This window comes from Hypomesus nipponensis, chromosome 21 (genome assembly GCF_054491055.1).
Source record: "Hypomesus nipponensis isolate SF chromosome 21, ASM5449105v1, whole genome shotgun sequence".
In the NCBI taxonomy this organism is placed as follows: domain Eukaryota; kingdom Metazoa; phylum Chordata; class Actinopteri; order Osmeriformes; family Osmeridae; genus Hypomesus; species Hypomesus nipponensis.
In genome coordinates this window covers 11226272-11250612 of record NC_140381.1, presented here as the reverse complement: position 1 = coordinate 11250612, position 24341 = coordinate 11226272, and the positions used below count along the sequence as shown (strand labels likewise).

Below are 24341 nucleotides of genomic sequence, written 5' to 3'. Positions count from 1 at the left end.
TCTTTCCGCTACTGAGCATGCGCTGTCTTTTCCGAAAAAAAGACACTTCTCAAATTTGTCAAGTGTTATGTTTGTGGAGCTATAGTTTATGCAAAGTTATCTTTCACTGAACATAATAGAATACACATTTGTCTGTAACTATTAAAGTCAATAAATCCCAAGATAGAATTCAATACTTTTTTTTCTAATCTAATTTCTTATGGATAAAGGAGAAGAGAGATTGTAGAGCTGCTTTTTGCTCAAGTGTTGAGGTTCTCTTGCTAACATTGGTTTGATTGTTTCAGGTAAAAACCATGTATGTAAGTTTATTGGCTGTGGGAGAAATGACAAATTCAACTATGTGGTGATGCAACTTCAGGTGAGTGAATCAATATACCAGCCCTTATTGATAAAAACAAATGGCTACTGACTGCTTCTCTTTACTTGAATACACATGACAAAAACCACAATAGACACAATATACTAATCTATCACTACACCTAATAATCAAGCAGACTACAGTATGTGAGGTATCGTACTGTGAGGCAAATATTTCAGAAACACTGTCGACATATTTCACCACTTTATTTCATTAATTTACATTTAGTCATTTAGCAGACGCTCATTCAGAAGAAAGTAGTTTTACATTACACTGACATGATATGTCTTGACTTGATGTATTGCATTAAGTTGACCAAGCTACCCACTTTAATGTAAATTAAGTACTGCTATTGACCTGATTGATGTTCAATATTGTAAAATGAAGCCGTTGACCTGTTGTTTTCCCTGGGGGTCGACAGGGGCGGAATTTGGCTGACCTGAGAAGGAGTCAGCCTCGAGGGACCTTCACCATGAGCACAACCCTCCGTCTGGGAAAACAAATCCTGGAGTCGATAGAGGCCATCCATTCTGTTGGCTTTCTGCACAGAGATATCAAACCAGTATGTATGTTTGGTTCAGTCTGGTTCAATCTGGACTCTTCAATATGTTGTTTATTTTTATCAGGTCTATTTAACCAGTAGTGATGTATTAATCACTACCGGTTCATATATCACTAATCCCACAAACCGGTTCTTATTCAGTGCAGCGATCATCAGCATGATGTATTCATCACATCATAGTCTGATTGATTTCACAAATCTTTAAAAAGTACAGGGTTTAATACATTTGTGAAAGGGCAATTAAACATAAGTAAAGTTGGGATGTTATATTGGCTGGTACATAACATTACTGTGAACGGTCCTTGATATTTTTCGATCTTTGATTAATGTCTATTTGTTTAATGTTTATTTCCTCCAGTCCAACTTTGCTATGGGAAGGTTGCCTTCAACGTACAGGAAGTGTTTTATGCTAGACTTTGGCCTTGCTCGTCAATACACCAACACCACAGGGGAAGTCCGACCGGTAAGTCAGCTCTGGTTTCCTATGGTTCGGCTGGTGCTGTAATTTAATTGTTTAGTTTTTTGGTGAGTTTGTTTAATTACTGTGGTTTGTAATTAGATCCCCGCCCCCCCTCCCAAAAAATACTAAAGCCAATTCTTGCTTTTTATAAGACATTTCTGGTAGATGTATTTTTATCTGTAGGCGCTTGACAGATTGTAGATGATACTTTTTTGCATGTACCTATGAATATTCATGGGGTGTTTTTGACACCTTAAAGATCTGAGTGAAATTGTAAAAACTGACAAAGGTAAGTCATAATCAATGTAATCTTTGTTCCCAGCTGTTGACTGTTAGTTAACTGTTATAAAACTCCAAGTGAGTCACTCCGCAGCTCAAATAAGTTAGGGAGCCACTGAGCCACTGTTTGTTTACATAAGGACACAGTTAGGTTTTGGTGCATTGCAGTGCAGTTCATTCAATAGTGGGTTCATTTATTAGAGAGCGCACTAGATGTGCCCAACGTGAATGAAAAGGAAAGGGTTTGACAGCAGTTAAGTCGAACTCTCTGAGCCTACCGTTTAAGATTCAAAACGTAAATGAAAGTGTCAGCTCCTTAATTAATATATGTCAGTCTTTTATTCTCCCTTTGCCGAAATCCCTTTAGATGTTACAAGCTCACCTTTTCACAATTTAACTGTCTCTTGTCTTTATTAAAATAGCTTGAAATAAAAGTATCAGGAAATATAATTACTTTTGTTACGTGACATAATGTTTCACACTATGTTGTGCTTTTTATGACAATGAATGACAAATTATTGTTGATGTTAAAGTCATTTCATCATATCGCTGTTTGGAGTCCACTTTTAAGCATCACTCTTTTTTGTGAATGGTTCAAGTGAGAAGCAATGCTATCTATTTGACATTGAGAGAGCAGTTGTTGAGCCGTTAAAATAGATTGAAAAAAATGCCTGCATTGTTACTCTTATCCTAATCCTTGGCCTTTGTTGTCAGCTTCCATGGTAATCAAAGTCTTAGCTAACGCCTTACTGGAACTAATCTGGTGGACTGCATTGGGAGTGCCTTGAAGAGAATAAACTCCTCTGTTCTAAAACAGTCTTCTCTTTCCCTCTCTCATTTCTCTCTTCTCGCCTCTCTCTAAAGTCTTGCATGCTACGCACACAGGGACACAAATGCACACACACACACACACACACAGAAGAGATGTGTATGCAGAGTTCTTGTTATCTGGCTATGGTGTGAAATGTTCTCTTAGATCATTAGAGGCACTCCTCATCGAGTTGCACAGTAACTCCTCCAAGTCTTGTCTTCACATTCCTGTACATCCTTCTGCCTCTCTGCTCACACACCACTTTTCTGTCTCAATGCCAATCCTCTCATCTTTCTCTTCTGTCATTCTACCCTTCTCTTGTCAATTTCTTATATTTTTTTACATTACTTTGCTTTCCATCCTGCCTTTTCTCCTCCTCAGGCAGTATCTGCTCTCTTCTTAATGTCTGGCCAATCCTCTTGTGTTCACTTCCCTCCCCTTCATTCCTCCCATCCCTCCATCTCAAGCGCTGTCACAGTGTTGTCTGCTGCTCCAATTCTCCTCTCTCATTCTCACCTCTGTCTTCTTTCTGCTCTTTTCCTTTCTTCATATCTCAGTCCCAGGCAGTGTCTACTCCCCTCTCCCTTTCTCTCAGCTCTCTCCTCTCTTTTCTCCCTCCTCTCATCTCTCCAGCTTCACACCGGCACCATCCAGTTTATTTTTTCACACGTCCCCACTCACTCCATTCGTATCGACCACTCACTCCATCACTTCTCCCTCCCTCTCTTTTTCTCTACCCTACTTACTTTCTCTACCTTCCTTTATCTCTCTGACGAGGGCACTACCTGCTCCTCTCTCTATGTCTCAGCTCTCCTCCCCTCCCCTTCCCCCTCCCCTACTCCCTACGCCACTACTCCCTTCTGTCCTCTGTCATCTTCCGGGCTGTAGCTCTGTCAGTGTTTTCAGTGCAGATCCCTTGCTAGAACTGGGAGTACAGCAGCGTGAGATGAATATTTGATGAGCCTGCATGCGTCAGTGGCCAATGGCCCCCAGCAAGGCCGGCTGTCTCCCCCCTCCCCCTTTTCTACCTTCGTTTTTTTCTCCTTTTCCTCAGTACAGCTGAGTCAGCTTCAGCTCATTGATTCGTGATAAATACAGGGCTCTGGCTCCTCCTGCATTTCCTCAGTTTTCCATACTGTCCCCCCATCACTTTCTCTCTCTCTCTCTCTCTCTCTCTCTCTCTCTCTCTCTCTCTCTCTCTCTCTCTCTCTCTCTCTCTCTCTCTCTCCATGTCTCTCTCTCTCCATCTCTCTCAGACAAAGCACTTACCCTACACATAGACAGTCTGGTCTGTGGGTGGCTAAGTGTCCCCAGGCCAACATGACTTCCACTGGGATGCCTTCTTAATAGAACCACTAAGCATAAAGTTAGCACTAAGATATTAGCCATATCTTTAGCACCGAATTCTAAGCATAAGATGTTGATTCCGGGAAAAGGGCCGTCCCAGCTGCTTCATCACGTATTCTCAGTAACGAGGAAGGATCCTCCCAGAGCCTCTGAATAAATCATTTGTGAAGAATAAATAGGAGTGCGTGGTTTTGTACCGAAGTATGGCACGCATTCAGCGTTTCTAATGCTTTTAAGATGTTTCATTTCTGTGCTAGGAGGTCTTGAGATGCTAGAGAAATGGAGTGTAAAATGCACGTGTTATGAGATCCTCACAACTTGATGTTCTATCTTAGACCAGTTGTCACATAATACACGTTAATAGTTTAGGGTTTAAGCAAAATATAGATTCCACCAGGAATGCGGTTTTACAGTACTTTACATATCAGAATTATATAAACAGGGTTTGTATTGTAGAGACCTTTGTAAACAAATACACTACATTACATTTACATTAAGTCATACAGCAGACGCTCTTATTCAGAGTGACTTACAGTAAGTATAAGGACATTCTTCTCGAGATAAGTAAGGTGAAGTGCCTTGCCCAAGGACACAATGTAATTTAGCACGGCCTGGAATCAAACCGGCAACCTTCTGATTAATAGCCCAACTCCCTAACCGCTCAGCCATCTGACCCCCCCACACTATATTGCCAAAAATATTCACTCAGCTATCCAAATAATTGAAATCAGGTGCACAAAGCAAGGGCCATAAAGACATAGATTAGCATGTTTGGTGTGGAAGAACTTGACTGGCTTGACCTCAACCTGATAGAACACCTTTGGGATGAATTACAGCTGAGACTGAGAGCCAGGCCTTATCCAACATCTGTCTGACCTCATAAATGCACTTCTGGAAGAATTGTAAAAAAAATCTCATAAACACACTCCTAAACCTTGTGGAAAGCCTTCCTAGAAAAGTTGAAGCTTATATAGCTGCAAAGGGTGGGCCGACATCATATTAAATCCTATGGTTTAAGAATGGGATGTCACTCACGTTCACATGTGAAGGCAGACGAGTGAATACTCTTGGCAATATAGTGTAAGTACCAGAGTCTAAAACTGATTCTGACCACTTTCTGACAAAAGGATTCCATTGTACTGTACAATGCATGACAATTCCCATAACCAGTCCATCATCATGTTTTGTTTGAACTTTTTGAACAAATGATTTATCTTGTATTGTCTGTTTTTGTGAACCTGTTTTATTGACCTTGCATTAGTTTTTCATGTTCTATGTTTCAATGCTTGGTTTGTTTTGCTTTTGTTGTTTTTTTGTGTTACAGTTCCTTTGGATTATGATTTTGAAGTGCATGCTCCGACCTATTTCTCCATCAGGTCCTTGCTCCTCCCGTGGCTGTCACCTCGTTACACCTGGTGACAGAGTGACGTGAGTGTGGTCACCGAGCTTCTGTTTTCCTCACAGCAGAGGGGGGTCACACCGAGGCATAATTATACTCGTAACTGCACAATATTAAGGGAAAACACTTTTTTTGAAGCATTTTGTAGGTAAAATGTTGCACTGGTTGGGAAATCGTAAGTGGTCGCACACATACATGTGTTGTTTATAAGTTAAGTTCAACATTACTATTAAAAAGAATGTAACTGTATCTTGTCATTCTATAACTTTCCTTGTTATTCAGCCTGTCCATCCATAGTTGTCTGTACAGTGCCTGCTGCCTCTGGTTTGACACACTGTAGGTTATCAGTACACAATGAATCAACTGAAAACTAGTGAATCAGTATCTTTTTGCTGACATCCACCTCTAATGGCCGCCAAAGAGCGGAAAAGCCTACCAGTTGAGAGCACAGGTGTTGTTGACAGAATAGGGCTCTGCTGTCAGGCCACTTAGTGTTTACCTCAGTGTTTAGTGCACTCAGGGCCTCATGTACCAACGCTTTTGCGCCCACTTCAGCCGTATATGTTTCGCAATTTGCGCGTAAAAGCAGGGCAAGGTATGTAGAAACATGCCGCACTGAGGGTAAAGCGCAGACTGCCTGTCGCGGGAAGAGAAAATGGCAAATTGCGCTTTTCCGAGTCATGCATATACATTCACGGGAGGGTCAAGGGAAGAGTGGGAGTTCCCATAAAGAGATGGGAGGAGATGCGTAAAGTGCGCCTAATTATGTATTCCGCGGTATGTACAGAAACCGCCCGTGAAAGCATGCTTCCATTTTGCGGTTTACGTGTAAACCATGATGCCCATATATGCCTCCTGGTGAAATGGCAGCCGTAACCCGAGCAAGAGGAAGGATTTTTGCCACTAGGATCACACCTTTTGAGTTGAGTGAACACGAAATCATTACGTGTTGCAGATTAAGCAACCATGCAATATTACAGTTACTGGAAGAAATCAAAGAATACATCGAATCTCCGACTCAGCGTTCTTATTCCATTCCAGCAGTTGTTATACTCCTCGCTACATTACAAATATTGGCATCAGGAGGATCATTTCAAACAGTCATCGCTGTTTTGACTTTGGTGGCTGATCCATGATAGAAAGAGAGAAGGAGGCCCATTCAATTGCTCTTTTAAATGCTCGCAATGTACGGTATAGTGGGCGGAGAAAGGTGCTGTTTACCCGATGACCTGCAGGTTTCGTAAATATGACGTAAACTGAAGTATCACAGCGTGCACTTACACCGTGTTGGCCATGGCGCTAATAACGCTACGTTTGCAAATGTACGTACATGAGGCCCTCAGTGTTCCAGAAGCAGATAGGGGAACTCGGCATTCAGATGCCCTAGCCTAGGCTAAGGTCACAGAGGCTGCCAACCCCAGCTGAAACTGGAGAAGTGCACATGTGGTGCCCAAAACAAGGAATTGTTATTTTGCTTGATTTATTTGGTAAAAAAAAAAATCTTAAATGGGCTAAAGGTTTGACTGGACATAAAATATCAAAAGATTTGGTATTCTGGTAATATAGTCAAAAGGATAGCCAGCTTTCTGCAAATAATCTTGTTTTGCCATTTCTGTTTAACATGAGATTATTTTAAAGTTCTGGCTGGCTATTAGTTTCTGAGTCTAAATGTTTCTATGAATCTATTCAGGGAACATCATTTATGGGTTAAATATTTTGTATTCTGAATATGTTTTTAATTTGTTTCATCATGGACTGATTGAGTAAGATGAAGCTGACCTAGATCTGGGTAATAATACTGTTATTGTTTTATCCCAGTCACTTGATCTCATGCCTATTTCCGAGCACATTGACGTTCTTAGATGAGAAATCATAAGATTATAGGAGTATTTGGCCTAATGCCCGGTGTGACCCTTTGCTGACATTTCGGATTATTTTACTATTTGGTTACTTTTGTTGTTTTAGTTGTTAAAAAATATTTTTATTGATTCAATTTACCATACAAAAAAGATTAATTATGTTTACATTAAAAAAAGCGTGATTTACTACAGTTTTGTTAGACTTAAAGGTGCAAGATGTTCCTTTAAGGCAAGTGGACTGTTAAATATTTATGCTATTATTAAACATTCATTGTGGTTTATCCATTACACCATAATTGCTGCATTGCTCATGATGCAGTGCTGAAGGTTATATCTGAGTCTATAATAAGACATGTTGACTTAGTGTTCAATATATTTTCATATGCTTATGTAATATGAACCAACTGTTAAGCCTATGACTCTTTTAGTGCATTTTTGCAATCTAAAAATTATGAATGTAAAGAGGTATTTTTCTAAGGTTTTCCTCAGTACTTACCTTATAAAATACATGGAAAGTGTTTCTAGTGCCATACTTGTGATTTATAGTAATATCTTGAAATAAGATTCTTATTGTTGTATGACGTTGTATAATGTTTTTCTTTTTAGCCTAGAACAGTTGCAGGATTTAGAGGAACAGTCCGATACGCCTCTGTAAATGCACATAAAAACAAGGTAAATGTTTCTTATTTTTCGTATGTTTTTGTAACATTGTTGCTAACCTATTAATTCATCCGTTTTTGTCCTTAAGCAAGTACCTTTTTCCAGACTGCAAAATTATGTGTCAATGAATGTATTTTTTATGTCCATGTACTTTTTATTGAATGGTCGGCTTGTCACTATAGATTACCATTCTCTTTTTTTTCTAGGAAATGGGTCGCCATGATGACTTATGGTCATTATTTTACATGTTGGTGGAATTTGCGGTCGGTCAGCTACCATGGCGGAAAATCAAAGATAAGGTAGACTTCCTCTGCTGTTTAGTAGCATGGCATGATCTTTAAAAACAGATTGTTAAAGTGCAGTCTGTTCACTTAAATCAATTAATTCTGTTTTCATGTAGTATCAAAAATGTCTAGAAAACGAGTAGATGGTGGCTTGTTGTGATATTATTCCAAAAATCTGTTCTGTTCTGTCTTCAGGAGCAAGTTGGACAAATTAAAGAACGATATGACCATAGGATGCTGCTGAAACATATGCCTTCAGAGTTTCAAATCTTCCTTGACCATGTATTGGGCCTTGATTATTACACCAAGCCAGATTATCAGGTACTTTGACATAATTATATTTGTTATATAATAACCATAATTCTTTGTGCATAAAAAAATCTGATTTGAAGAAGTATTACATAGTACCCAATTGCTGTAAAAGTACTAAATTAATGACATGAATCGCCAAGTACAAGTTTAAGACAAAATCAAAATTTGTATTGCATATATGTAAGGTGCAGGTGTCTGATACACTCAAGTTGAGCATCTCAGAGGACTGGACAAAGAATACAGTAACAAAGTTAAATAAAATCACAATATGCGGGGTTTAACTCTCACAAGAAACGTCAGGGGGATGACAATCATCAACATAGCCTTTGCATGCACAGAAAAAGGATGCAGCATGCTAGAATGCTTTTGTTTAGGCTTTAGATAGGGTTCCTAGAAATTGCCCTGACGTTCAATGTTCTCATGAGTTAATATAGCAGAGCATTCCAAACAGTATAAAAGTAATAAAGTAATCATTAGCTGTAATTTTTCATTATTGTTAACTGATCAGTTGTTAAGGCCAGACCTCTTCAGATTCCTTAATGAAGCATTTCATTATGCTTCAAGCATTTCCTCAATGTCTTCAATAATTTAAATACCTGCCTATTGGAATCCCTTTTCCATTTATCAGCTCCTGATGTCAGTGTTTGAGAACAGCATGAAAGAACGCATCATCACGGAGAACGAGCCATTCGATTGGGAGAAAGGAGGGACCGACTCTACCCAGTCGACCAGCACCTCCACCCAGCCACAGCACAACACCCGGCCCACCGCCGCCATGGTGGGGTAAGAACAAAACCCGTTCTGCTCAGCAACGCTTCTGGCATCTACCACATTACTACGTATACTACCGCGTTCTGTTTCTCCTCTTGACTATAAAACGATCCCATGGCTCTGATGTTCAAGCAAGGAAGCTCCGGTAAAGTTTAGGCAACCCCACAAGCTCCCAAACAAGCATGCATGCATGGACGTAACAAATTGTACATTGTAAGCAGGTCAAATGCAGATTTCCTCTAAAACACTAGGGCACACTAGGGCGACTTGCAGACACCACATTTCCATCTCTGGTTGCATCAATTAGTGTCTTGGTTTTTGTTACACACTGAGCTTTTAAGTGCAAATGAACAATGAGAGACTATTAGAAAGAAAACCTTCATATCCCGACCTGTTTCTTAACATAAATAAAATAAACTAGATAAGATGGTATTTGCATTCAAACATTTCGTCAGTTTGGCTAATATTGTAAAATGCATACAAATATTTATGCTTTTCATACTTTTTATTGACATTAAAACACTAAGGGCCTCATGTACTAATGCTTTAGCACCCACTTCAGGCGTATTTGTTTCGCAATTTGCGCGTAAAAGCATGGTGAGGTATGTACAAACATGCCGCACTGCCGGAAAATTGCAGACTGCTTGTCAGGAACAATTACGCTGCACTGAACGATAAGTAAAGTAAAGTAGAAAAATATAGCTGCAAGCAGCGATGCAGGTTCCTCCGCAAAATGGCAAAATATTATTAACATGTACACTGTAGAAGATCAAGAGTTGGACAACAAGACAGCAAAACTATTTCATGTTTGGCCAACAACAGGCTGAATGGGGATTTTAACTCATGAGCATAAGGTTACAAGTCAGTCTCTCTATCCTCTCTGCTACACACCAACTGTAGTGATTGTATGAATAGAAAGGGCAGAGTATTAGCTTTGGTCAGCTTTGGGACAAAGGTTAAGAGACTGTTGACATTTCAAGGTGAAATTGCATGAAAAATCTCAATATCATCTTGAATGATATCATCTTGTTTAACTAAACAGATAATCAAAATTATGAGGGGCCAAAAGATAATGGCTCAATTCCAACCTACTACCTTATCCTTTACAGGTCACCATCCATTGAGCTATTCTCAGTGTTGAATAGTGTCATGTTCAGTGACTTTATAAAAAAGTAAGCTGTTTCTCCTGTGGTAAGCGTTGTTAGATTCAGCCAATGTTGAAACTGCTCTAATTCAATCATATTTTGACATACCAAGGTGAAATTGTTTGTGGTACTTCAGAATGATGTCATCCTGTTTAACTAAACAGATTATCAAAATTTTGACAGGCCAAAATTTTAGGCTTGATTCGAACATACGACCTTACAATTACCAGGTCTCCATCCCAGCCAATTGAGCTATTCTCAGTGTGGAATATTGTTGAATTGTTGTATGTTCAGTTACTGTATAAAAAAGTAAGCTGTTTCTCCTGTGGTAAGCGTTGTTAGATTCAGGCATTGAATACTTAATATTGAAATTGAAACAAGACCGAATTCTCATTTGAATATATATGTATATATATATATTGTAAAATAAAATTCAGGTTGCTCAAATTCTAGCAATTTAAAAAAAATATTAATACATTTGAGCTTAAAAATTCAAACCAAAAAAATTGGAGCCTAAAAAAATTGTCTATCAAATTCGAGCCGAAAAATTCAGATTTGCAACATCCGGGATACCAAGGATAGGTTGAGCAATGGAGCATTAGAGAAGAGAAAACGCATGATAACTACCAGGGAAAACAACCATGCTTCGGTGAGTCCGATGTGATCAAATATTGCATGAAGGCTCGCTCTACCTGTCTTTGATATCCCGGATGTTAAAAATCAGAATTTTTCAAGCTTGAATTTTTTTGGGTCTAATTTCATAGGCTCCAATTTTTTGGTGTCGAATTTTATAGGCTTGAAAAATATTTGGCTCAAATTTTTTCAGCTCGAAATTTTTTGGCTCAAATTTGATAGGGTTGAATCTTTTATGGTTGAATTTTTTCAGATCAATTTTTTTGGCTCGTATTTTAACAACCTGAATTTTATTTTACGTTGAAATATATTCAGATGAGAATTCAGTGTTGTTTAAATTTCAATATTAAGTATTCGATGCCTTTTAAAATGTAAAACATTATGGCACTGATTTGCTTCCCATAATTCTAGTCAGAATATGAGTCTGAAAACTCTCCGTTGGGCTGTTACTATGGGGCATGTTTCAACCGAACTCGTAAAACAAATGCCTCTTCGCTCAATTGGATAGACCTACAACCAATCAGAGCAACGTATTAGGTTGTTTCTTGAAAACAAATTCAACCCAAGGGCTCTTTCGAAGACTAGCAACTGTTTTGTCAGAATCAAAAATAAAAAACTATGCCTCTGACTGATATTGAACCTACAACCCTTTGCTTACCAGCACAACATCTCAGCCAATTGAGCCGTTCCCAGGCATTGAAAGCAAAAATTTCAGTAACTGGATAATAAAGAAAGCTGTTTCTCCAATAGTGAGTATTGTCAGATTTGGTCCAAGCTCAAACAGGTGAATTCAGTCATATTTTCACATATCACGGTGAAACCTTACAGGGTATTTCAGGGGGGTGTCACCTTAAAGCCTATTAGGTTTGAAAAACCATCATTCAAAATGACATTTGATTTAGTGACACAAACACATTGAGGCAATGTGGACATTTACATAAATACACCCCTTTCAGCCATTTTGTATTTGATTCAATTGCCTTAAGTACAATTTTTAAATTTGCCCCTCCTTGAGTCACCACCTTACCGCGGTGGAGGGGTTTGCGTGTCCTAGTGATCCTGGAAGCTATGTTGTCGGGGGCTTTATGCCCCTGGTAGGGTCTCCCAAGGCAAACAGGTTCCAGGTGAAAGACCAGAAAAAGCGTGGCTCAAAAAAACAACCATGAAGAAACACAACAATGGTTCTCAGTTGCCCCTGCCCGTAAGCGGGTCACCGGGGCCCCCCCCTGGAGCCAGGCCCGGGGGTGGGGCTCAATGGCGAGCGCCTGGTGGCCGGGCCTTTTCCCATGGGGCCCGGTCGGGCACAGCCCGAAGAGACAACGTGGGACCCTCTTCCAGTGGGCTCACCATCCGCAGGAGGGGTCATGGGGGTCGGGTGCAGTGTGAGACGGGCGGCGGCCGAAGGCGGGGGCCTTGGCGGTCCGATCCTCGGCTGCAGAAGCTAGCTTTAGGGACGTGGAACGTCACCTCGATGGCGGGAAAGGAGCCTGAGCTGGTGCGCGAGGTAGAGAGTTTCCGGCTAGATATAGTCGGCCTCGCCTCGACGCACAGCACAGGCTCCGGAACCAGTCTCCTTGAGAGGGGCTGGACTCTCTTCCACTCTGGAGTTGCCCTTGGTGAGAGGCGTCGAGCTGGGGTGGGAATACTTGTTTCCCCTCGGTTCGGTGCCTGCACATTGGGGTTCACCCCGGTGGATGAGAGGGTATGATCACCACCTGGTGGTGAGTTGGCTCCGATGGTGGGGGAGGACGCCGGTCAGGCCTGGCAGGCCCAAACGTAATGTGAGGGTCTGCTGGGAACGGCTGGCGGAACCCTCTGTCAGAAGGAGCTTCAACTCCCACCTCCGGGAGAGCTTCGATCATGTCTTGGGGGGGGCCGGGGACATTGAGTCCGAATGGGCCATGTTCCGGGCCTCCATTGTTGAAGCGGCTGACCGGAGCTGCGGCCGCAAGGCGGTCGGTGCATGTCGCGGCGGTAACCCTCGGACCCGGTGGTGGACTCCGGAGGTGAGGGATGCCGTCAAGCTGAAGAAGGAGGCCTATCGGGCTTTATTGGCTGGTAGGACTCCTGAGGCAGCTGATGTGTACCGGCAGGCCAAGCGGAACGCGGCTTTGGCAGTCGCGGAGGCAAAAACCCGGGCATGGGAGGAGTTCGGCGAGGCCATGGAGAATGACTTCCGAACGGCTTCAAAAAGGTTCTGGACCACCATCCGGCGACTCAGGAGGGGGAAGCAGTGCTCTGTCAACAATGTATACGGTGGGGACGGTGCGCTGCTGACTTCGACGGGGGACGTCCTGGATCGGTGGAAGGAATACTTTGAAGACCTCCTTAATTCCACCAACACGCTTTCCGACGTGGAGGCAGAGTCTGGGGACATCGGGGGGGGCCCTTCTATCTCTGGGGCCGAGGTCGCCGAGGTGGTTGAAAAGCTCCGCGGTGGCAGGGCCCCTGGGGTGGACGAGGTCCGCCCGGAGTTCCTTAAGGCTCTGGATGTTGTAGGGCTGTCTTGGATGACACGACTCTGCAACATCGCGTGGACATCGGGGACAGTGCCTCTGGACTGGCAGACCGGGGTGGTGGTTCCCCTCTTTAAAAAGGGGGACCGGAGGGTGTGCTCCAACTTTAGGGGGATCACACTCCTCAGCCTCCCTGGGAAAGTCTATTCAGGGGTCCTGGAGAGGAGGGTCCGCCGGATTGTCGAACCTCGGATTCAGGAGGAGCAATGTGGTTTTCGTCCTGGCCGTGGAACAGTGGACCAGCTTTATACCCTCAGCGAAGTCCTGGAGGGTACATGGGAGTTCGCCCAACCAGTCTACACATGTTTTGTGGATTTGGAAAAGGCGTTCGACCGTGTCCCTCGGGGGCTCATGTGGGGGGTGCTCCGAGAGTACGGGGTACCGGATTCCCTGATCGGGGCTGTCCGGTCCCTGTACGACCGGTGCCAGAGTTTGGTCCGCATTGCCGGTAGTAAGTCGAACTTGTTTCCGGTGAAGGTTGGACTCCGCCAGGGCTGCCCTATGTCACCGATTCTGTTCATTACCTATATGGACAGGATTTCTAGGCGCAGCCAGGGTGTTGAGGGGGTCCGGTTTGGTGACCTCAGGATCGGGTCGCTGCTTTTTGCAGATGATGTGGTCCTGTTGGCTTCATCAGGCCGTGACCTTCAGCTCTCACTGGAGCGGTTCGCAACCGAATGTGAAGCGGCTGGGATGCGAATCAGCACCTCCAAATCTGAGGCCATGGTTATCGACCGGAAAAGGGTGGAGTGCCATCTCCGGGTCGGGGAGGAGATCCTGAACCAAGTGGAGGAGTTCAAGTATCTCGGGGTCTTGTTCACGAGTGAGGGAAGAATGGAGCGCGAGGTCGACAGGCGGATCGGTGCGGCGTCCGCAGTGATGCGGGCTCTGCATCGGTCCGTCGTGGTGAAGAAGGAGCTGAGTCGAAAGGCGAAGCTCTCTATTTACCAGTCGATCTACGTTCCTACCCTCACCTATGGTCACGAACTATGGGTAGTGACCGAAAGAACGAGATCGCGAATACAAGCGGCCGAAATGAGCTTTCTCCGCAGGGTGTCCGGGCTCTCCCTTAGAGATAGGGTGAGAAGCTCGGTCATCCGGGAGGGGCTCAGAGTAGAACCGCTGCTCCTCCGCGTCGAGAGGAGCCAGCTGAGGTGGCTCGGGCATCTGATTAGGATGCCTCCTGGACGCCTCCCTGGTGAGGTGTTCCGGGCACGTCCCACTGGGAAGAGGCCCCGGGGAAGACCCAGGACACGCTGGAGGGACTATGTCACTCGGCTGGCCTGGGAACGCCTCGGGGTCCCCCAGGAAGAGGTGGTGGAAGTGGCCGGGGAGAGGGAAGCCTGGGCCTCCCTGCTTAGGTCGTTGCCCCCGCGACCCGATCCCCGGACAAGCGGCAGATGACGACGACAATTTTTAAATATGTCAATGATACATATCAGTACAAAATTTCAAGTAAATTAGACATTTGGTTCAAGCAAAGAGGAATTCTGAAGGTTTTCCCAAATTATCACTGTACAGGAAAATCCATCATGGCAGACCTTATGTGTGCTTTTTTGTTCCCCATGAAAAATAAGGCATGCATTCAAAGTTTCAGAAGAATTGCAGCAATGGGGTGGAAATGCCATCACTTTGAAAATCGGACCTTTGGGAGTTTCCCTAGGCGCTCCCTATAGTAGGAGACACAGCCATTGTTTAAGGAGAGCCTTCCCACTCCCTATTGAGCCCCATTGTACCGAATTTGGCTGCAGTTTGACCAGAGTTCCACTGGGGGTGATCGCGAGCGAGTGCATGTTGAATGAGAGTCTATGGACCAAACGGCTACATTTGTCTCTTTTGCCGGATTGTCGTTGAGAAATCTCAGATTTGATTGTATTTTTTGCATGTTCAACATGGATTATAGGTCGAAAGTTGAATGAACGAGTGCTTATGTCCTTTAGATTTCTTACAGGGTGAGTCGTTGTTGCCTATAACACGCTAGCATTCTGCTAATGAATGATTGGTTAGTGAAGCACTGATACGACCAGAGCTCTTGCTTGATGGCATCCAAAGCGGAATCAGAATGTCAGAGCATTAGTAACATTAGCAACAACATTAGCAAGCCAAAACTCTTTCTAGCATGTGTATTGACAGGAAGAGCCTAACCTGTCAGCTGTGTTGTCGATGCCCTGAGAGAAAAAAGTAAGTGACCAGAGCTTGCCGTAAAGCAGTAGTTCTGGTCGTACGATGATGTGTATGACTTCAATTACATTTTCAAAAGCTTTTTAGAACAGAAAGGCGACTTTTAAAAAAATCTAACAGCCAGCAGTGTGTATTTTTTTGCCTCCCCTTTCGAATTCAGAATTCAAATTACTTCAAAACAAAAAATGATATTCTGAGAAAAGTGGATTTTGAGGGGTATAGCTCCATAGACCTCCATTCATTCTGCACTCGCTCGTTAGCGCCCTCACATGGAACTTCAACCAGTTCAGAACCCGGAAGTTTCCCGAGAGTGGCAGTTCTCTCCATATTAGACATTCTCTGACGTAACTGTTCCATTTCAGACAGCACTTATCAGCGACGGAGTGCACTGAATATGTAAGTGCACTGTTTTGCAGTGCACTGTATTTCAGTGTACTTCGTAAAGTGCGCGATAGTAGACACAGCCAGGCTCTGGCGCAAGTAACTTGCGCCCAGCCGGAAATACGTAGCCTATCAGCTAACTTTAGACAACGTAGATTTTTTTCTTCCACATTTTTTTGCAGATTCAATATTCTATTAGCTATATAATATTGACTTTACTCATTAGACATGTTTTTCTTTCTTTTTAAGTCTTATTCAATTAAGTTTCAGGTCGGAATGTGATGCAGCAGTGGTGGGGCGGCGCCGTAGCGCCCTCTATGAGCCGGCCGCTGCTGCAGGCTAGTAGAGGAATCCAGGGCAAAAAAGGTCCGGGGCAGGTCACTTGTTTAGCCATAATTGTGACGATATTAGTACATTGGCTAAAAAGCAGCTAGTTTAGCAAAGTGAGCTGGCTAAAGGCCGCCCAGAGTCTTCGGTACCCGTAGCAAACATAGCTACCAATAACATTTAGTCATTTAATGTAGCAGACGCTCTTATCCAATAACGCTGTACAACTTGCTTCAACAGTTCAATTTTATTCGGAAAACAAATTAAACACACACACACCAGTCAACTATAAATCAGGTTTATATTAATATATTTTTTTAAATACATTCGAATAATAAAAATAAACTAAAAATGCATTTTGATCAAACTTGAATGGGCGGGCCAGTGAGTAATATGGTGCAGCCCTGGCCCAAAACTGGCTACGATTCTGGTTTGATCCATGATAGAAAGAGAGAAGGAGGCCCATTCAGTTGCGCGTTTAAATGTCCGCAATGTACGGTATAGTGGGCGGAGAAAGGCGTTGTTTACCCGATGACCTGCAGGTTTTGTAAATACGACGTAAAGTATCACAGCATGCCCAATATTGGCGCTAATAACTACGTTTGCGAATGTACGTACATGAGGCCCTAAATATCGACAAGGGGTTAGATGGCAATAAACACTAGCCATGGCACTCATCTAGGCTAATAGAATAGTGCAGGACATTTAATTGTGAGATTTTTGCACGTCAAATTCACATTCATTTCCATACACTAACTGCGCTCACCAACAGTACCTTTACTCTTTTCTACCGTTCAGAGCCATCAACGTCACGCTGGTCCCTGGCGACCTTCAAAGGGAGAACACGGACAACGTCCTCCAGGATGAGCATCTCAGCGACCAGGAGAATGCCCCTCCGGCCCTGCCTGGCAAGCAGGGGGCTGAGACGGCCAGCCCGGTACCCAACGAGGGCGAGAAGTGGGAGGACACTGACTTCAACCGCAACAAACTCAGGATCAGTCTCAGCAAGGTGTGGCCGAGATGCATGCTACCTAGTTTGAGGGAAGGAGTATGTGAGAGTGAGTAATTGATAGGTGAAGATAGGATAAAACCTAATCCCCAGGCAGGGATATTTGGGTGTAATGTAGAGGGGCAAGTTGAAAAAAAAGTTATGAGGAAAGATCGATGGTATGCAGTGAATAAATGGGTAGGGAGATTGGAAGTCTAAAGGCTCAGACTCGCTTTAGTCAACAATAACAACCAAAATAGCAATAGTATCTGGAAAACCAAGCATTGACCACAAGATAGCACCGAAACAGAATGGCAACTTGTTGTGTCTTCTGCTATTGTCTCTCCTGGGAGTCCAGGAGGAAGATCCAGGTCGAGGGGCTTGCCCTGTGTCTCCTGGCCGAACGGGGGGCCCAGATTCGCCCAGTGGCCAGGTACGCTCCTTGAGGTACCGGCGTGTCAACAGCCCTGAGTCAGACCGCCTCTCTGCGGCCGAGGGCAGAGTTGATGGCTACTGCCAAAGGTAAGAGACCTCCAGATAATATTTATGTGGTGACATGTCAAAATAAACCTAACATTTATGTCTGGCTGTTGCCTCAGCCCAACAACTTCAACGACTTACCTTTAGCATTTTGTAGTTGATCTTGATAACGTGTGTAAAATGTGTGTGTGGTTAGTGTTAGGTCGCGCATGGACATCCTGGGCTCGCCCTCTCGCCACGTCTACTCCTCCCAACCGGCCCAGATGCTGTCGGTGGACGGTGTCCGGTGTGGCGACCGGCAGGCCAGCGGACGCCACGAGGGCTCGGTGGCCTCGGTGGACCAGGAGGCACACAGCAACGCCTTCATCCGCTCCGTGCCATTGGCTGAGGAGGAGGACTTCGACAGCAAGGAGTGGGTGATTATTGACAAGGAGACCGAGCTGAGGGACTTCCAGCCCACGACATCGGGCACCACCGACGAGGAGCCCGAGGAGCTCAGGCCGCTGGAGGAGCAGGAGGAGAGGAGGAGGCTCCGGGCAGCAGGTGTGGAAGAAGATCATAGTTTTTAATAAGCTCCCCCCCCCCTTGCCAATACCCTTTGAAGAAAGATAATCTTTGAAGACTTGCTGTGTGTTGCTGCACTGGTACATTTTTGCATATGCATAGCATTAACATAAATGAAAAATAGTCACTCAAGAGATATGAGTGACTGGGATATGATTGTTGGGATATGATTTCATTGTCAACAACAAATCCTAGATTCCTAAAGATTTGTGTTGTTTAGGTGCTGAGTTAGTGGTACGGCCCAAGACCCATACCAGGGACAGCAGTCGAGGCATGCTGACCCTGACTGAGGAGGAAGCCTCCCGGAGGAGTAGCGGCAGCCCCGCCCAGTCGCCCTGTCACTCACTCCCATCAGGCCGCCCCCGGAGAAGAGAGTCTGAGCCCATTGGACCCCAAAGACCGGTAAGAGACCGGGTCATCCAATCAGAAAGGAGAGAGCATCCTCTACTCTTGCATGTTCATGGGCTTGGCTTTCGAGTAGGTTATTGCAGCACAGCTCCACATATATTTTCATCGTATGGATGGGCTTAAGTATTTGCCTATCTATATGGTTAAAAGGAGAACTGTACTGTGTCAGCTCTTGTTACGTGTCCATTAACATGCAGTACTCAAACTGCAAAAGGGCAAGTAGCCCCTGTGAAAGTGAATAACTAAGCCAACAATGATGCCTGCTACCTTTTCTGATGACATTTTCCATGAGCCCATTCTCATGAAGTGGCTGTCATGGACATGACATTACAGATTACATAAGCAGCCGTGCAGTTTGATGTTGGCAATATAACTTTAAGGCATGAACTTGACAGGTAGCATTTAAAGTTTACAGGTTTTGTGTCTGGCTGAAGTAAAAATACTTATGAAGCAACTAAGTTAGTCACAGATATATTTACTTAGAACCCCACATAGTACACATATTGTAACTTGTATTTAATTTAACATTAAGAAAATGAAAGCTGACTGCTAGTAACTTGGTTATTCCTTATAGATGACAATAATTTGAAAAGCAATTTTACAAAAGGTGGTTCAAGAAATGTGTTATCAGGTTTTACATGTTGGTTAACCAAAATTGTTATTTTCCATCAGTTTGTTTTTCCCATTACTTTAGTTTTAACCATTGTTTTTGTAAATCTAAAGTATGAGTGGGAAACTGACTGCATATTACAACATTATTGCAGTTTTTTATGATGAATAACAGTATAACACAATGTACTTCCATTAACTTGTTTCAAGACTGTCGTCTATGTTTTACATTTTATTGGTTACCATACCATTGTTGGTAACACATCTAAAGTGTTTGTAAGTATTTTAAACTACAACGCAATACAGCCACTGTTTTACAGTGATCCATTGGAATGGAATAGAAACAAAAGGTATTACAATATAACAGTAAGAGTTTTTTCACAAGTGTGGACCAGCGCTCCAAGAAAAAGGGGAATGTGGCAAAAGTCCAACTGAAGTTTGCATCACCAGAACAAGTTATATTTTAAGATCCTCCAGCCCCTGGAGAGCCCCATTCCAATTACTTGTTCCATTTGTGCAATATTGAATACAGCTAAAGCATAATACCATAAAATTACATAAAAGTTCTTATCTAACTGAAATGTTTTTTTGTTGCATAGTTTATTGTAGCTTATGATTTGTGTAAACTAAACAAAGTTTCACAAATTAATTCACGAAAATATGGTCAAGGATTTACAGTATTTATTTATTCTTTAGGCATCAGAAATAAAAAAATCACAAGGCAATCAACCACATGTTAGTTTGTACCATTGTATTAGACCTAACTCACTTGAAATGTAACACATTTAAAATACACAAATTAACTGGCTTATTAAAATTCAAATAAAATTAAAAAAACTCGAAAGAGCTTGCCAAAAAACCTGGCAATGTAGTTTTTAGGGGTAGATTTAGGTACTGCAGTTATTTTTGCACACAGTACTATAGGTGACAGTGGTGGAGAAGATCAGATTCAGAAAGTAAAAGTATCATTGTATCACGTTTCCTGTTTTCTTCCCACTGAACCAAGTGATTCCAATCACCTTGATCTGATATTTAGCACAGTTGTAGGTGTGAACTATGTAGATGAGTGATGAGATGTAATATATTAGCTCTAGAACCAGACCATATCAAGTTTGCTGTATCCTCAATAACTTAGGGAGTCCATTGGTTACCAGGGTGTTCAGATCAACAATTTTGGTCATCCATTTCTTGTGACTGTGTTGTTATATCAACACAGTACACCTACAAATGTACATTTCTTTCTTTTTGTCTTTTTTGCTCAGCTATAAAATGCATTGTATCTGGCCTAACACAAGAGGGTGGCACAAATCTTCTCTGGTCATCACTACTACATTTATACTATCTTTTTCATACAGCTGCATTTCACAGGCTCATTTAAACCAGGTCTCCAACTCCAAAGCAATTGACGTTATCACTTAACAGATAAACAGAAGAGTCATACATGTCATCAACAAGGGGAAATTATGATTATAAGGACTTTTAAGTGGTTTCAAATGAAGTTAAAATTGTGTTTAGTTGATTAATTTAAAATGACAGGGGCAACTCTGGGACATTTCTTTTCATTGATCTAGTTTCTTATCTTTGAGACTTAAAGCACACTATCAAAGATGCATAATTAGGCCACTTCATCAGTTTGACAAGATCAAGTCTGAGGTTCTCCTTTGTTTGCAGGTCAAGCAGACAAATTGATATTCCCAGCTTTTACCTATGTATATACAGTATATATATTTAGTTTCTGTACATTGTTTTACACTTCAGTGCTTTTCGTTGTATAGTGGATTGAATTTGTCGATGATTGACATGACAAAAAAGATATACAATTAATAGAACATCGATTTTTTTTATCAATCTTTAATGATAGAAGATGTATGAAATATTAAGACCTGAATATTTAGGAATACTTGAAACCCTACTTACCACATGCCTTATCATTCATATTAATGGATGACAGAAAGATTGGGAGGAACAAAGCTTTGTCAACTTCAGTGAGGGAACATATAGCTAGTCTCACATGTCATGACTTGTTTTTATAAAATTTTCACACATCGGAAATGATTCCTCAGTGCCTTTGTATTGGCTACTGCGAAAGTACCAAGCCTTGCAGTCCTACAAAAGAAACGGTCGTTTTCTTTGCTTTGCGATCTTTCCCTTGATATAACTGCTGCCTTTGCCCAACCTATCGCTTAAAAGTACAGTATTTCAAGTTGCACATACCCGAGGAGAAAAAGAAAAAGGCGAGGGTGCCATGGGAACAGCAAGAGAAGAAGTAAAGTGGTGTTTTGGGGTAAGCACAGTTTAGGATAGTCCTTTACCTCTGTTTTTTTCTCTCAGTTGAGTTTTTGTTCCGAACTCCTTTTTGTTGAGCCATATCTACCCCTTTTCCTTCGTCGTGTGTTTGTGTTTCGTGTGCTTGATGAAATCATCTCTATTTTGTGTTCCCTCTTTACATTTCCAATGGTGATTTTCGTACTAACATCTTAAAAAATACATTCGATTCTCCAGGTTCAGTGTGTTTCCAGACTAGTAATACATGTGCAGTGCTTGTGCAGGTGGCTTGTGTGTTTTTGTTAAGTTCATCCTTGGGAAATGTTTGCAGTGTACATTGATTATCAAATAAGGACTTTCCTAGTCTCAGTTGCTCCAACCTAGTAACCTACTGAGACATCCATCTGCATTGGGAATAGCGTGATGTAAAGCTTCCTGTTGTAAGCAACCTAGCTACAACTAAAGTGATTCTCCCTGTTTCAATTGTTTTCTCTGCAGGCAACTGCAGATAACTCACGTAATATGCACACAGGGAAGGAACGTTTTTTAACACGTGTATTCCAACACTTAATATTGGCTTACTTATTGGTTATATATTGGTTTCCTTTCCCTAAAGCCACTGACCTGAAAGGCTGTTGATGAGTGAGAGCACAAGCTGATCTTGCCTATCTAATCCTTTCAGATCATCAGTCAGACAGGGGAGGAAAACTAGTAGATAAGCCATTTTAGAGTTTTGGAGTGTAGCAGTTAAGATGTTTGTTAGATGTTGCCCCTCTCTGCCGTCCATGCTAATGCACCGCCATCTTGTTCTCTGATTGTTTTTTCCGCAGCTGGATGAAGACAGGCCGCACCCGAGGCCCAATCAACTGAGAAGGCTGGCCTCCTACGTCTTCTCGTCCTCCACCTTGGAGACGGAGCAGTATCCCCACGCCGGGGGTTCCTTCATCCAGCGCAGCCGCTCAGCCGAGAGCAGCCCTGCTCATGCCAACATGAGCAGCCGCCGGCGCCATGCTCCCCTGCAGAGCCCGGGGAGTCCACGGACCAGACATTCAGTGTTGAACGCTTCTCGCACGCAGATCCAGCAAATGCTGGCTAAGCTAATGAACAAGAATGCAAGCTAAGGCAACCAGGCATGCAGGAACCTACCCACAGGCACACACAAACACAGTTTACATGAACCTACACAGTACACACACATAGGTGGAATTACCCACCACCCAATAAGCAATCCTTCGGCGGGCTGATGAGAACGCAAGTGTGACGCACACACACATCCAGATTGACACAGACACACACACACTGTTTTCTCCAACTCACTGTAATATTGCTATTTTTCAAAGGAGAGAATACAGTAAGAAGAGAATTATCAACAAATGTTTCATGCAATAAACTCTTAAAAACCTGCTCCTTGCTAGTTCAAAGTTGCACATGCCAGGGAAATGGAACTGATTTGAGGTTAAACTGGTTGAAGTGAAATGTCTGTTTTTTATTTATTTATAGGCTGCATAGATATAAGGCCATAGCAGTGGGACTGTTCTATGACTGTTCAGCTTAATTCATTCAATGTCATGCAAAATGCTTGAGGCTATGTCGTTGAATGCAGGTCATTTCAGCGATAAGTATACCAACAAAATGATACTGTCATTTGAGTATTCGATCATAAGAAAATAATAAGCGATGCAATATTATAAAATAAGTTTCTATGTCCCAAAGGAAGTCTTTATAAACCTGTAACACCATTGAGACTAATAATTACTTTTAATTAAAAGGTTAGCAAAGGGTTTGCATCATAAAATCTAGTGACCTCTCAGACAGTAACACCTTTAGTAGTGTTGTAATCTTTAAGATTTGAAGTCAGAGTATCCATGTTTTTTTAATGTTTAATTGAGGCATTATTTATCTTTAAAAGTGGCTTGATACCCAAACACAGTTCTTGCAAATGGCCACAAGCTTTAGTGAAAGCGATTACAGAAAATGTGTTCTGGTATTTGAATTCGGTCAAGCCGTTAACTCAAGTAATTGTTGAAGTTCTACTTGTAATACTTACACAAGTCTCAAATTTGATTCTTACATAGATTCTAGTGTGCCAGCCTAGATTACCTAAATTTCTTTAGGGGGATCTCACTGCATTAATTTCCTGGTTAGCTGTCCATTGAACACTCTCTTTATGTCAATTTTACTAGTGTGCTCTCTGAGAGTAGGTTGTGTAACTGGTTTTGTGCATAATACTGGAGTTAGATTTAGGTAACCCTCTTGGTAGAGCATCATGATGTATGGATTGATACACGTTAAAGTGTGTGCTTGTTTCTTAAATCCCTGTTTCAAATCCTATCATGACATATATATCATGACATATATCGCTCTGGATAAGAGTGTCTGCTAAATGACTAAATATATTCAAGCCATTGGTTCAATTTCAGAAACTAAAAGATTCAGGTAAAGAACTTGCAGTGTGAAGTGTGCACTGGGGAAAAGACAGCCTGTACAGGTTTGTCTAACTAGATTGCTTCATTCTCCAAAACTAAAGATTTAAATCATGTGGGGGTCATCGAGCAATTTTCATTGAAATTACACTCATCTCGAGCCCATCTGTTGGCCATGTAGCTAAACCAACTGTGACTAGAATCTAGATTGACTGTTCTATGATTTGCTGTGTTACCGTGCAATTAGTCATGAACATTACCGAATGCCGTTTAGTGGCACTTTGTTTTCCCTTGAGTTTTGCACCTCACTGTTGCACTT

General features: G+C 42.5%; 1 protein-coding gene across 1 annotated transcript in view; it reads left to right on the top strand.

The window, feature by feature from the left end:
* The window catches only part of ttbk1a (tau tubulin kinase 1a), a 34820-nt gene that overhangs the window by 3094 nt on the left and 7385 nt on the right, over nucleotides 1–24341 (top strand). The window contains exons 3-13 of the mRNA XM_084685847.1: nucleotides 285–358; nucleotides 780–920; nucleotides 1279–1383; nucleotides 7682–7747; nucleotides 7942–8034; nucleotides 8215–8340; nucleotides 8960–9114; nucleotides 17084–17294; nucleotides 17632–17795; nucleotides 17950–18296; nucleotides 18538–18719. Coding sequence (XP_084541973.1) covers nucleotides 285–358; nucleotides 780–920; nucleotides 1279–1383; nucleotides 7682–7747; nucleotides 7942–8034; nucleotides 8215–8340; nucleotides 8960–9114; nucleotides 17084–17294; nucleotides 17632–17795; nucleotides 17950–18296; nucleotides 18538–18719 — 1664 coding nt within the window. The remainder of the gene's footprint in view (nucleotides 1–284; nucleotides 359–779; nucleotides 921–1278; nucleotides 1384–7681; nucleotides 7748–7941; nucleotides 8035–8214; nucleotides 8341–8959; nucleotides 9115–17083; nucleotides 17295–17631; nucleotides 17796–17949; nucleotides 18297–18537; nucleotides 18720–24341) is intronic.